The 13,397-nt window shown below is 40.3% G+C and overlaps 1 protein-coding gene across 1 annotated transcript; it reads right to left on the bottom strand.

Moving 5' to 3' along the window:
* Positions 1-5,002: 5,002 nt before the first annotated feature.
* Positions 5,003-12,050, bottom strand: c1qtnf5 (C1q and TNF related 5). Its single transcript, XM_030438421.1, has 4 exons — positions 11,970-12,050; positions 11,606-11,711; positions 6,491-6,735; positions 5,003-6,412 (listed from the first exon to the last, which is right to left on the bottom strand). Exons 3-4 carry the CDS (start codon positions 6,720-6,722, stop codon positions 5,892-5,894), a joined length of 753 nt encoding a protein of 250 aa, XP_030294281.1. The 5' UTR covers positions 6,723-6,735; positions 11,606-11,711; positions 11,970-12,050; the 3' UTR covers positions 5,003-5,891.
* Positions 12,051-13,397: the final 1,347 nt, after the last annotated feature.

Genomic DNA, 13,397 nt, shown 5'->3' on the forward strand with positions numbered 1-13,397 from the left:
GCTGTCTCATCTGACCTACCTCATCAGTCAAACATAATCCTTTATAAATTTTGACACAGGACACATGTGGGTACATTAAATACAGATCTACACATGACTTTCTTGATGGATGACTTAAAGGTGAAATATAAGAATATAAGTCACCTGTCAAATTCTGCTTAAAACTATTTTGGGGGCAGCATATCACCAAAGGTACCACCTAATTGCTGCTAACTGAAGAAGCTTTAGCTAGTCAGCTCAGTTAGCCATACAGCTAGCAGTTTAGACTGGGTGCTCAGGGACCAGGATGTTGGTGTTTACACCACTAGCGCACAAGCTTTCGAGCAGTATGTGCTGGGGCTAGTTGATTAGCATGGTTGCAGGCTTTTATAAACCCCACAAGTAGGATTTATAATAATGATAGGTGTGCTAGCTGCATGGCTAACTGAGCTAAGCAGAGAATTGCAGCTACAAGTAGCAGCAGTAAGAGGTTGCTTTGGTGATATGCTGCACGTTATTTCTGCGGAGTATCCATTTGACAATTCTTGCATAGAAGCTGGATACATCTCTCAAAATCACTTAAATGATTAATTTGTAGTTGCTAATTAGTATTCCATTAAGCTGCTTCAGTTTGTACTTGTTGATTAAATGTCAGACTGCAATGGATTACTGGGACACTTGAACAGATAACACCTGTGCTCTTTCTACTAGATTCCTAAGCAGAATACAGAGCCACATTTCCATTTTACATTCCTACCAACCCACATACTTTAAGTCCTGGCTTCTGTATCTTTTACCAAATTTGGTTTTAATGTGTCCACCATCTGTTCATGGCGTTCACACTGCCAGCAGTATGCCCCCTGGGCTTTCATATGTAGTGGGCAATGCAGATTTTTACAACTGGAAAACAGTGAGAGGAATATCCACAGTTTACATTCACTTGTCATCGCCCTATTTGAAACTGGAGATAATGCAGAACTCCAGAGATAGTTCATCTTTCATGTCATGCATCTGTGAAGAGTGTTTGGGGGCTGCAGAGTGGGGGCGGGGGTGGGCCCCCAACGGTCATATGGGACCACTTCCAGCACCATATGACAATTCACCAGAGCTTTGTGGTGTATAAATTCATTCCTGTTTCTCACTGTTCTCTAAAAATATCCCAGGCTTCATACCAGACATCTGCTCAGATAGAAACCAGGGTCGGGAGAGAAACTTTAAAAATGTATTTGGATACAGTTGCTAATTACCTGTTAAAAAATGTATCACATCTTTTTCCAGAGTACAGTAAGCTTTTTTTTTAATCCTGATTATGTGATCCCGTCACACGTATTCTGTTTCTCTCTAAGCCTGGATGAAACAAGGTATTCAGTGACATTCTTATACTATATATATTCTTTTTTACAGATTTAAGTTTTATGATTGATCGTCTCATCCAACAACAGGATACATTGCCTCTCTTTATTACTAAGAGGTGTCTGCAAGTTTCTACTGGATGACACCGAACTAAGCAGTTAGAGGTCAGATAACAAACCCAGGGGTGGTTGACTGTCTCCTGACCTGCGGGCCCAGCCGCAGCAGTGTTTATATGTTAGTTGTAAACGAGGCTGGTGTTAACAGAGGAGAGGAAGCTTAATGTCAGAGGAAGAGCAGAGAGGGGTAAACCAAAGGAGAGCTTTATACTCTCGGGATTCGACCCCTTCCTTTTGACCCCGGTGGTCCTGTCCGGGGAACAGTGTGGGAAAATGTCAGACTTTAGTGCACTCTTCCCTGCCGCACTCAGACTCTCTGTTTAGGATCACTGTCTCCATCTCTTACTGTGACTCTTTATTTCTCCATCATCTATAAATTGTGTGCTTTAATCTTGGTGTCTCAGCGAGTGGGAAAACCTCTCCAAAAACCAGAAGCCATCATCACAGTGAGCAACTACTGGGCTAAAATGTCAAAGACAAACAATGCTGATCCAGGGGCGACCCTGACCTCTGACCCCCCTATGGGGGCTCATGGACGATAAGAGATTTTCCCTGCATAGATGAGCTACAGGAAGGATCTAGAGTATTGTTTCTATTTCTAATATCAGCCATCCTGACATGACATGCCAATGGCATCCATCATGATGCAAAGGCAAATGTAACATGTACAAGTGGATTTGGTGTCGTTGCTTTGACTTGAGTCTTTTATTTTCATGCCACTAATTCAACTCCACTTCTCACAAAACATTTTAGAAATATAACTTAAAATAGCCAACAAAATATATACAAGTACGGCTGAAATGATCAGTTGCTTACAGACAAAATAACCTGGCAAAAACGTATTTTATTAATAATTTGATATATATATTACTGTTTGGACACAACAACTATTGTGAATACTTTATTTAATTGTGGGCTCTTGGTAATTGTGACAGCATCTCTTACTATGTTCACAATTTTCACAATGAACTGATTACAGCTCCTGTAAGTGTTTTTAATTTTATCTCACTTTCTGTCCTTTTTTGCAGTTAGCAACGTCCCCATAATTACACGACTGCTTCCTGTTCTTGTCTCAGCTCTCTTTGCCTCCGTGTTTTCATCGCTTGGCATGTTTGGCAGTTATGATAAGCCGTCACTGGGAGTGCCGGAATCGGAAGCTTTCCCTGCTCTCTGTGTGTTCACAAACAGACAGGACTGCCTCTCTTTACTGAAGTCTCTGTCCTGATTGGATAAAGTGGGCAGGGATAGCAGAAAATGTAGTTTCTCTTTACCTGCATGAGATACATGCAGCACAGACCAAACACTCTTTAACAGTCATTACTGTGGGGATATAAACACATATTTTATCAAGATATATAAATAACATTTATAGCAGCTTTAATGGAGAATATAGCCACTAGTGGATTTTGAAATAATCATGAGCATAACAGAATATAAATAATAAGAAGTGCTATAAAATCAAATTTTTACGTGTTTGTAATGATAATACTCTAATGATGTAATAATAGTTTAACAGTCGTGGTGGACATTTGCTTTTAAGTACATTTTCCTAATTATTATTACTCACTTTTTCAGTGCAGGACTTCCACTTGTGGGAGTATTTTGTCAGTGCTGTCAATGTTCGTATAGTTACTTCAGTAAACAAACTGAATGTGTCCTCCACCGTTAGGATGAGACAAACCCAAGAGAAAATCATGTGATTGATTTAAAATGTTGGACAGTAAAGTGACGAGGTGAAGAAGAAGAAGAGGCAGGCAGCTCATCACCCCTGGCCTCCGTTCCAACCCTGACTCAACTGCAATGAAAAGGTTTGTCCTAATTAATCCAGATAATCCTGATAGCCTTGAGTAAATGCAGCGTATGATGTATGGGCCATGCAGAGATTCAATCTGTGGGCTCCTGCAAGTCGGAAGCTGTACGATAGCCATCAGGTCAGAGGGCTCATTACAGCGGTACTTGAACTTTCACCTTCTGACTGAAACGTGCCACTGTTCATTCACAAAAAGACGGACGGCCCCGGGCTGAAGGAGTACTCAACAACTACTCACTGATTCAAATTCTATTCACATGTTTTTTAAAGCAAGTACCTTTATGCTGCACCAACTTTTATTTCTAATGAACAGAGAGCATGTATACTATGTGACTGAGGTGTTTAATCCATCTGGTTTAGCATTTATGGAGGATTTGTTCCACATAAGTGCCTGTACTGTGACAGTAAGTGCTCTGAATTTGTCTTTTTTCCCACATGAAAATGCGTAATTGCCTTTCATTTTGTGTATTTCTCTGAAATATTATTTTTATATAGCCCAAAATCACAATCACAGTCTCAGTAGGCTTCACGATCTGCACAGTGAATGACATCCTCTGTGATTAGACCCTTGATTCAAGTACGGAAAGAAACATGTTTCAAATGTTAAATATCTGGTTTTGAAAGAAATCACTTAATTTCCTTCCCTAGCTTGTAAATTGTGAATTTTTGCTAAAGGAAGAACATTATGAATATATACTGAACTCCCTGGATTGTCCCTGGGCTGAATAATAAGATCCTGACGTATTTTACATGTGTGTGTGTGCACAGCCGCTGTTGCCTGCATCATGAAGGCTCGTCAGGACTCAGACACTGCAGACAGAGCTGGATGAGTCCTGTCCACAAAGCCTGAACCACAAAGTCATGATGACACTCTCCTATGCAGATGCCCCTGCAGACAGTGTATGAGCTGCTGAACCGTGATACAACACTGCCCCATGCTGGACAACAGCATTCACTTCTGGTTAGACAACTGGCAGCTGATTTGCACTGAAGAGAAATGTGAGATTGGCAAACTTGTCCATGTCTGTTGTCGTTTTCAGCTGTTACTTTGATATCTACCCAACAGCAACATTTCAAATGTCAAACACTAACGCTTTGGGACGGCGACTGACCCGATCCACGATCCCAGAGCGTCAGTTGTGCATTATGACTCTCCTTCACCCAAACAAACGCCCTTCCACCAATGAGCGCTCTGTAGTTCAGGGAGTGATGTCACGGTCTGCTTGGCCATAGCCTTAAAGCAGTTAGAGAGCAATTCACAGGCCGTGAACTAATGGAAATAGCTTATTGATGCCAGGGGAAGATTGATTAACTCCCTGCTTCTCTCATTCTGCCCAAGAGGGAAAAGTTATGAGGATATATTTAAAGCTTAATTATGTGTAGGAGTCCCAAGGAGTGGAGGGAAAATAACATTTTCTCATGTGTGAGGCAGCGTGGCCCATTTGACAGGCACAGAGGGGCTGAGTCTGAAAAGAGACTATTTCAATAAAATCGTTCATGTTATTGTTTTAAACTACAGTGACGGGAAGAAGGAGATGACTCACCCCGACAAGCTCAGTGTACTGAAGTGCAGCTGGAGAGTCTGTCGAGGTACTTACAGCATTTGGTGAAATAATTAGGGGAGAAATAAACAGAGTAAATCCAGTGGAAAGTGAACATTTTCCAGCTCCTTTCATTATGGTATTTACTTTGGTAGTGCTTTGCCTTTGGGGATAAAAAAAAAAAAAAAAAGCAAAACAGAGAGTTAGGTGTCGAATTTTATTGATAAAAAAAAGTGCCACAGTGAAGCTGACTGATTAGGCAGTGGTGGAAAGTGACTGTACTTTCAAGATTTTTTTTACATCTAGGGAAATATTGCAGTTATACGAAAGTAGATTACTTCACAGTTACTGTGGCTAGTTAGTGTCCAGAATATGATTTTACATTTATAAAACATATGACAAAACTATAAAACATGATGCACTGTTAAAGATTAAACCAGTGGTTCCTCACCTTTTCGGTTTGTGAGCAGTGTTTAGATGGAGGCCATTATCAGATGTTGATGAGTTGTTAGTAGTTCCATCTTATAGATAGTTAAACAATTTGAGGTTTAATGGGGTTGAATTGTCTAATAAAAGGACTAAAGTAAAGAGTCTCTGGCTGCCCTCTCTTCACTATAAATTCATCACAAGTTTCTGCTGGGTGGTGTCCTCCCCGTAAAGTGAGTCAGATGTCAGTCGTGTGTTTTGAAAACTGTGATGATTTATTCATTTTTCCATGTCCACTGTGCATTGATGTGACATAAAAGTGCGATAATAGCGTAGAAGCAGTTTGAATGTGTGATCTGGAGTTGGCTGGAAGCTGCTGTCACAACATCTGTTACAAGAATTAAGTGTCATAGCAGTTTTAAAAAAGGCTGCAACAGTGAATAACCATTACTGCGGTACCTCACACTTCACCAGTACAGTATGTGCCATTCACGTAACATTGTCTGGTGTGTTTTTGTACTAATTACACAAATACAGATGTACCGTGTCACATCTTATTCACTTGTGTCGCTCCAGAACTTCTCAATTAAGAAAAATAGGGAAAAGAGGTTGTGGTTCATTTCCCAAAGTGGGATATTACTTTTTTGCTTTGTTCATGAGCACATGTCATGCAAACACAGCAGAGTTTTTCCAGTCTGAGTACACCAGAAAGCCGGTGAATGTGCTGTCTGTCTTTGTACTGGAGTAAAATCCATTGTACTCAGACAGAGCCATCTGGACCCACACCTGGTCACCAGGGATGAGGTGGAGCAGGGAGCCGCCTGACAGAGACACTGGTTTGGGCCAGTTGCCGTAGAACTGGAAATAAGATGCCACCGCGTGTGAGTTCTTCATCAGGTCGAACTGGAGGCTGGCGCGGTAGACTGTTGCGTGGACGGAGAAGTAGTAAACTCCAGGAACTTTGCAGGTGAAGCGTCCTGTCTCTGTGCTGAAGTCACCTTGTTCGTTGAAAATGATCTTGTCAAAGCGGACTGCTTCGCCTGCAGTGAGGGGCAAAGTGCGGCCTTCCGATAATTTGACACTGAAGGCTGATTTGGGCGCCACTGCACACTCACCGTCCTGCCCCCTCTCCCCCTTTTCTCCCGGGTCACCTCTGTCCCCGGTCAGGCCTCGCGCTCCTGTCTCACCTGGAGATAGAGGAGCAGGGATATGAGCAGACATGTATCAGGTACCCACATATACAGTACATCAATCAAATAAAGCACCTTGGTCTCCTCTGTCCCCTTTCTCTCCCTTCTCCCCCGGTGCAGCATCTCTTCCGTCCCTCCCATCTCTCCCCGGCTGACCAGGACTGCCATGTACTCCAGGAGAGCCTGGGATGCCAGGCTGACCAGTGCACAGACTGGGAGGGATCTTGTTGTCTTCTAACTGGTTGGAAAGGTGGACTTGGAGGATGAGGAGGGTGTTCAGCAGGGGCAACAGCCTGAGTGAGGTCATTGCAGTGTCAGGGCTGTGGGAGAAAAGAGGAATATGGAAAATGTATAGTTTACAAACAAGTCTGTGTGGGAGTAACACCAAACTGTGACCTGGACTGCTTACAATGGCATAATAGTGATCAGATTAAACAAAAGTGCACCACAGATGCCACTATAAACATCACTCCAAATCACACATTATCAGATTACAGAAGCAGGGAGCAGCATGTGTAAACACACTGAAAGGAGTGTTTTACTGTATGACTAATGCACCTACAGTGCATTCAGTTTACCTTCTTGTCAAACATACTGCAGTACAGGGTTACACAGGTTTCAGTTTCGTTTAAGTTAAAGGGAATCTAACAAACAAATCTAATGACTCTCAGACAGACCTGTCATAAAACAAGACTCTGATTAGTGTTATGATTCAAGCACAGTGACATTTTGTCCCAAAACTTTCAGTACAAATGACAAAAGTAGGTTTAGTTTTCGCCTGCGTCTGTGTGTTGGTTGGTTGTGGTTGGATGGATTTGATTGGTTGGTTGGTTGGTTGGTTGGTTGGTTGGATGGCTGTCATCATATTTAGGTCGCTGGTATACAATTTGATGTGGATTAAGGAGACTTTGGCAGAGGTATGCGCTCTACTGAGTGCAATTCTTGTTTCAAATACTTTGATAGTGTCTATTTAATCCATTCTATCTTTTTGATAGTCTCATATGTAGCAAGAAAGACTATTCTGAAGTTCTGGATTTCTAAGGGCAACCCTGCACTTATCTATTAGTCGAAGGAGCTACTGAGACTAGTCCACCTGGAGAAGCATACCTACACCACTCAGGACAATTTTAAAAGGATTTGTTGTAATATGGAAACCAGTCTTGGACATGGTGCAGCCCTCTGGACTGGACTGGACCTTATTAAAAACATTGGAACTGACTATTAGTGAGTCCTGCTGGTTTTGTGTTTTGTTAAGGCTGTTCATAAACTATGAAAAAGTGGTTGTGTAAGCAGGGACTCAATACATTTTTTTTTTTTAAAACGAGGACCATTTATTCATTAGCCGTAACAAAAAGTGGAGTCCTCTTACTGACATTTGATTGCAATGTAAACACCCCCAAGGAGCTTGTGTTTATTAACACAGGTGCAGTTTATTTTTGGCTCCAATCCGGTGATTCGGCTTACTCAAGTAATGGGTTGAGAGTTATGATGCACAGAACAGCATGCTCTGTTTCAGGGAAGGCATGTGGCAGGATTAGCAGGATGGACTGATTTTTAAATCTGCAAAAGTTGAATCTAAACACCCAAACTCTGAAAAAACATTCAGTCATTTTTCATTACACAGTGGTTTAAATATACAGAATGCAAAGATCACTTTTAACACATCATTTAGATGCCGGCTTATTTCTGTCATCCTGAATTGAAATAGATGATTTTTTCTAATGACCAGATCTGCATTTCCCCATCAGAAACCTTCCACACGCTTTGTTTGAAGGGGTGTTCATAAGACTGAAATGACACCAGAACATGAGAGCAGAGCATCACTCAGTTAATTATGTAACTGTCAATGCAGTTTTGTTATGGCAACCTACTTAAGCAACTAAAACTCCCCAAATCATCTTGAAATTCCCTGTTGTCAAACCAGCCTCATGATATTTAATGACATCTTAATAAAAAGTGCAAATTGCACCGCAATGTAGCTGAGGTCCAGAAAATTAATCATTACATTGTTACAAAGGCATTTGACAGTGTAATAACACCTAATGACACTTTAATAACATCTTAATGACAAGTCCAAATTGTCCCGCTGTAGCTTAAAAAAAATAACTGTGACAGTATTATGATGGCCATGACACCCAATGTCAAAACCACCCACACGTGACGGTTCAGTATAATGGTTTTATCTTGAAGTGGTCAACATGAATAGAATCATGAGAATCTAAGCCTTCTGACAGTGTGTGGCATGACAATACACATAAAACGAGGTGTTTGTTTATTTCCTTCACTGTGTTTGTATTGTTTGGCGAACCAGCCGGACAGCCCCCAGGCTCATTCACATTCATTTAGTCACGTTTGCCAATGAAACACACTGTTACTGTGGATTTCTCCGGGAAGTACATAAGACATGTCTTGTTTTTTTCAAACATGTTAATGTGGAAACCTTATTACATCTTTAATGTTTTCATTACAAAGACATCGCCCACAATGTCATGTTTGCATTAAAAGTGACATAACTGACCGAGTGTTACGTTTCTGTGAGGGTAAAATGCAGAGATTGCTGTGTTAAGGGGATGGAAATAACACAACTTCCTGAAGTAATGATGAATCACATCTTTAAAACAAAATATTGCGATCTGGTTTACTAACAGGCGTATCCAATAAAAGCTTGATGAGATGCTGAATGCCAGACGACCCACTCATAAACTATTCACAGTGACAACTCAAAGTTAGAAGGTCCATCGTCAAAATCTCTGTCTCTTCCTGTCTATCCTCAGCCTACCCTAAATGTCTGAATCAAGCACCCTAACTCACAATGTTTTCCTTGCTTTGGTCAGCAGCTCGTCTCCACTGTCGCCCTGTTCAGCGGTCAGGACAGGCGTCACAGGACCATAAACTGAGCTGATGAGCTGAGCAGGACGACTCATAACTGTCTGACACTACCGGCTTGTAACTGGACTCCAACTTTATAGCTCACTAATGAAAACTTGCTGTTCGTGGTGTGTGACAATGATGATAAAAGCTTACGTTTTTTGTCGTCCTACTGCTTCTAATTGAAAGTGACAGTTTGCATCCACAAAAAAGAGACAGACAGAGGAGGATTAAGAAGAAAGAGAGAAAGAGTGAGGGGGGAAAAAGGAGGAGGGAGGGAAAAAATGCATGTCAGCATTCCTGGCAGAGAAGGAGAGCAGACAAGAGGACAAATACTGAGTCTGAACAGCTGTCTGCAACCACTCCTCAGTAGCCCTTTGATGATTAGAAACATGTTTTGCTGCACAAAAACTGAACCCGATCATTGGACTGCAGTCTTGATTTCAGTAAGCTGAGTGAACACCTGGACTTTGTGCCACCTGGACGATCAAGATGAACTTCTACAGGCGGTTAAAAGATCTGAGTTCTCTGAAATCAGACATGAGTAAAAGTTTGGCATGTTTTCTTTAGACCAGATGGAGTTCAGTGACATAATCCACATTTACTGTAACACAATATCAGGCAGTTAAACCTGCCCATTTATTTTAACCCTGTGTCGCTGGATGAGGCCCTAACCTGGTGGTGGAAAGTTCTGTAACTAAAGTACAGTTACTCAAGTAAGTTTTAAATACTCAGTGATGGAATGTAACTAAAGTACTGTACTATGAGGAACTTGTACTTTACTTGAGTAATTCCATTTTCTGCCACTTTATACCTCCACTTAACCACATTTCCGCAGGAAATATTGTACTTTTTACTCTCACTCTTTTACTCTAGTTACCCTAACACTCTACGAAAAGATACACAAAAAAGTTACTAAGGAGCGAGTAAGGTATGAATCAGTAATGAATCGTGTATTAGTTATTCCTCATTAACTGTGATTCAAGGAATATTTAGAAGATGATGATGAGTTAACGGAGAACGGAGTGAGAGATAATGAATCATTAGGTAATGATTAGTTCATGAATATCTGTGAATCATCATACTGATCACTTTCTTCATGAGTTGTTCCTGATTTCCTTCCAACAAACTGCTAATTGGCACAAACTAGTGACGACTAGTGATGATTGATTATTAATTAGAGATTCAGTAGTTAAAGAGTAACTAATGATTAAGTAATTAGTATTTAATAAGCCTATTTGATATCTACTCAGTAGGATATGTCTGCTTACTTGAAGGTACACAAATATAGTAACTAATGATTCAGTAAATCATTAGTTACTCTTTTTTTGCTAATCAGTAGGTAAGGTAGGTTCAAAGCTAATCAGGAACAACTCACGAGGAAAGTGATCAGAATGTCGATTCAGATATTTATGAGCTAACAATTACCTTGCAGTCTTTTGTCAAAAACTCATCACTATCTATCATATAGTCCTCGAATCACAGTTAACCAGGAATTACTCTTTTTTTTTTTTGAGTCCCTTTGTTGTAAAGTGTGACCTTAGTTATTTGTTACTTAACAGAAAAAGACAATGATTCGAAAAATGGGAAAAATTCTGAATAACTGATGAACATTAATGCAAATGTATAAATTGACTTTTACTTCTACTTTTGATACTTAAGTACATTTATTGCCAAAGAAAATTATTTAGATTCTTGCGTAGATTTAATATACAACAATTGAAAAAGTTCTTTCGGTGACTTTTACTTTCACAATTAATATTATCTATCTTTACTATCTTTATTTATATATCTTTACCTTTACCTAGGTATGACTGATATACTTTAATTTACTTGCTTCTAACTTACTCAATGATTGTGTATTTTCCACAGAGCTTAGAAATATTGCCAGTAGGATTTTCAGGATTATTAATAATTCCACTTTAACCAGCAACATCATTAAAATACTACTTTAACTTGAACACATCGAAAACAATAATTTGTTAATTTAATATATAACAATTCAACACTGACAGGGTTGATAATTTTGATACTTTAAGTATATTTTGCCAATATAAACAAACTTTTATAGTAAAGTAAGTAAGTACTTTCACTGTGGTATTCACCCATTTTGTACCGAAGTAGAGGATCTGAATACCACTGCCTTAAATCTCTGTACAGTCATACACAATACACAGTGATGCACTTTGGTGGTCTAAGAGGAAAAAACTATGCCGGTTCTTCTGTCTTTTCAGCCATGCACACTGTCATGTGTAGATTTCACCTGTGTGACCTGAAATTCAAGAACCAAAGAGCAGCTTTAATCTCAACAAACTAACTTACCAGATGATGTCGCAAAGTCTTTGAGAGCTGCTGCTTCTGCTGCCGAGTGTCGACCAGAATCCAGTATAAGCTGCTTCTCCCGACCAGCGAGTGTGGCTGGGAAAAACTGAAAGGAAATGGTAATGAAATCCAATTAGAAAGTGGGGTGGGTGGGAGAGGGTGGAGGAGAGCGAGAAAAGGGAGGATACAGAGGAAAATATTTGATGTTTGTCCAGCACAAATAAAAGAGGAATATTCAGCTGTAGCAACAAAGAAAAAAATCAATACGAAAAGGAGGGATGAGAAGAGTAATGAGGTGGATGATAAATGGTGGAATGTTTGGGAGATTGCATAACAGTGTCGGTGAGCCTTTCCAAGACATTACCAGAGAGAGTTCAGAGGGCTGTGGTCAGAGAAAGGCACCACAACAAGCTGCAGCTGAAAATGAGCCGCTCCTCCTCTCTTTAAAGAAAAGAAAGGCAATAAAAAAGAAGACAACTGTCAGCTCACATTCACATATTCTTCCCACTCCTCCATGAGTTTTACTGTCTGCCTCCAGGATGAGCTGATTGGTTCCATTTCTCTGATAATATCAGGAAAGACTCTCTGACAGCAAATCCTCTTTTCCCTGTAATCTTTCAGTTGCAGCGTTAAATTGATAAAGCAAGAGGTCTTAATATCTTTTTGGCAACGAAAGCTCAAGTCAAGCTGGTGACATTTCACAGCTCCTTTGAATTCAAGCCAGTGGGAACATGTTAGCGCTGTTATCGTGCAGCAGCGACCCCAAATGGGCCAGAACCGTGCCAAAACCAGACGTGACGGTTAAGCAGTGTGAGATCTCGGTCTGTCGAGTGAAATCTCTGTGGGAGAAGAGAAGAGGGAACATAAACAGGATGAAGACTTGGAGCGGGGCTTTGTTTTTGTATAATACAAGGGTCAGCGATTACGTTCAAACATTCAGCACAAACATGTTTTTTGAGCATTGGAAACACAGGCCTATGATATGTTTGTTTAGGTTTAAAGTGGAAACTAATAACTTCCTCCCCTAAAAAGACTGTATTTCTTCATTCAGCTAGTCTCTAATGGGGATGTGAAAGCAGACAGAAATGGTGCAAGGCTGCCGGCCAGACTGGATCTCCAGTCAGCCTTCATTTCCCTGGAGACTTCATGCCCATTAGATTGTGCAGGCAACATTTACTTGATGATAATATGTTTAAGCAATAAACTTATTTCTTTAAACATTAACGGGTGAAGGTATGGCAGATGGCCAGAACAAACATTGGCTAGGTACATTTCTGCAAAACCCCACATACGATAAAACTTTCAGTGTCTTTGTGTTGCAACTTTCCGTCTCTTTCAATTTTCTGTTTTTCTTTTCTCGTCACAAATCTGTCCTTACACTCTGGTAAGGTTTACGCAAAAAAAGAAACCCACTTGTTTATGTTTTGGAAAAAATGATGGTTTGCCTTAAAATACCTGTTTTGGTCACTATAAACACAGAGGGAAATTGCCACGAGGTCTCCTTATAAACACCCGGTTTTGTGGCATGAATATGTACAACCTAATACATTTAATTGTGCTCAGTTCTGACTGTTTTCTGAGTGTTTAAACTTCCATTTAAACATCCAGGATACCTTCCTATTATAATATCTATCTGTTTTGTTGATCTGATACTTTTACTGGACACAGTTTGCATGAATCTTCAAGGGTGGGCAGTTTAAGACGTCAACGCGTTTTATTTACATCTGCAGTGGATTTGTGAAAAAGCGTGCAAACTCTAAAAACTGGATTTGGCTCACAGGCTGCAGTTTGC

The sequence above is a fragment of the Sparus aurata genome, chromosome 2, assembly GCF_900880675.1.
Source record: "Sparus aurata chromosome 2, fSpaAur1.1, whole genome shotgun sequence".
Classification (NCBI taxonomy): Eukaryota; Metazoa; Chordata; class Actinopteri; order Spariformes; family Sparidae; genus Sparus; species Sparus aurata.

Excerpts from the sequence above, each read along its gene's own strand:
- c1qtnf5 (XM_030438421.1), bottom strand. The coding sequence starts at position 6,722 with ATGACCTCACTCAGGCTGTTGCCCCTGCTGAACACCCTCCTCATCCTC. Across the intron at positions 6,413-6,490 it reads AGGGGACAGAGGAGACCAAG|GTGAGACAGGAGCGCGAGGC; the intron begins GTGCTTTATTTG and ends CTCTATCTCCAG.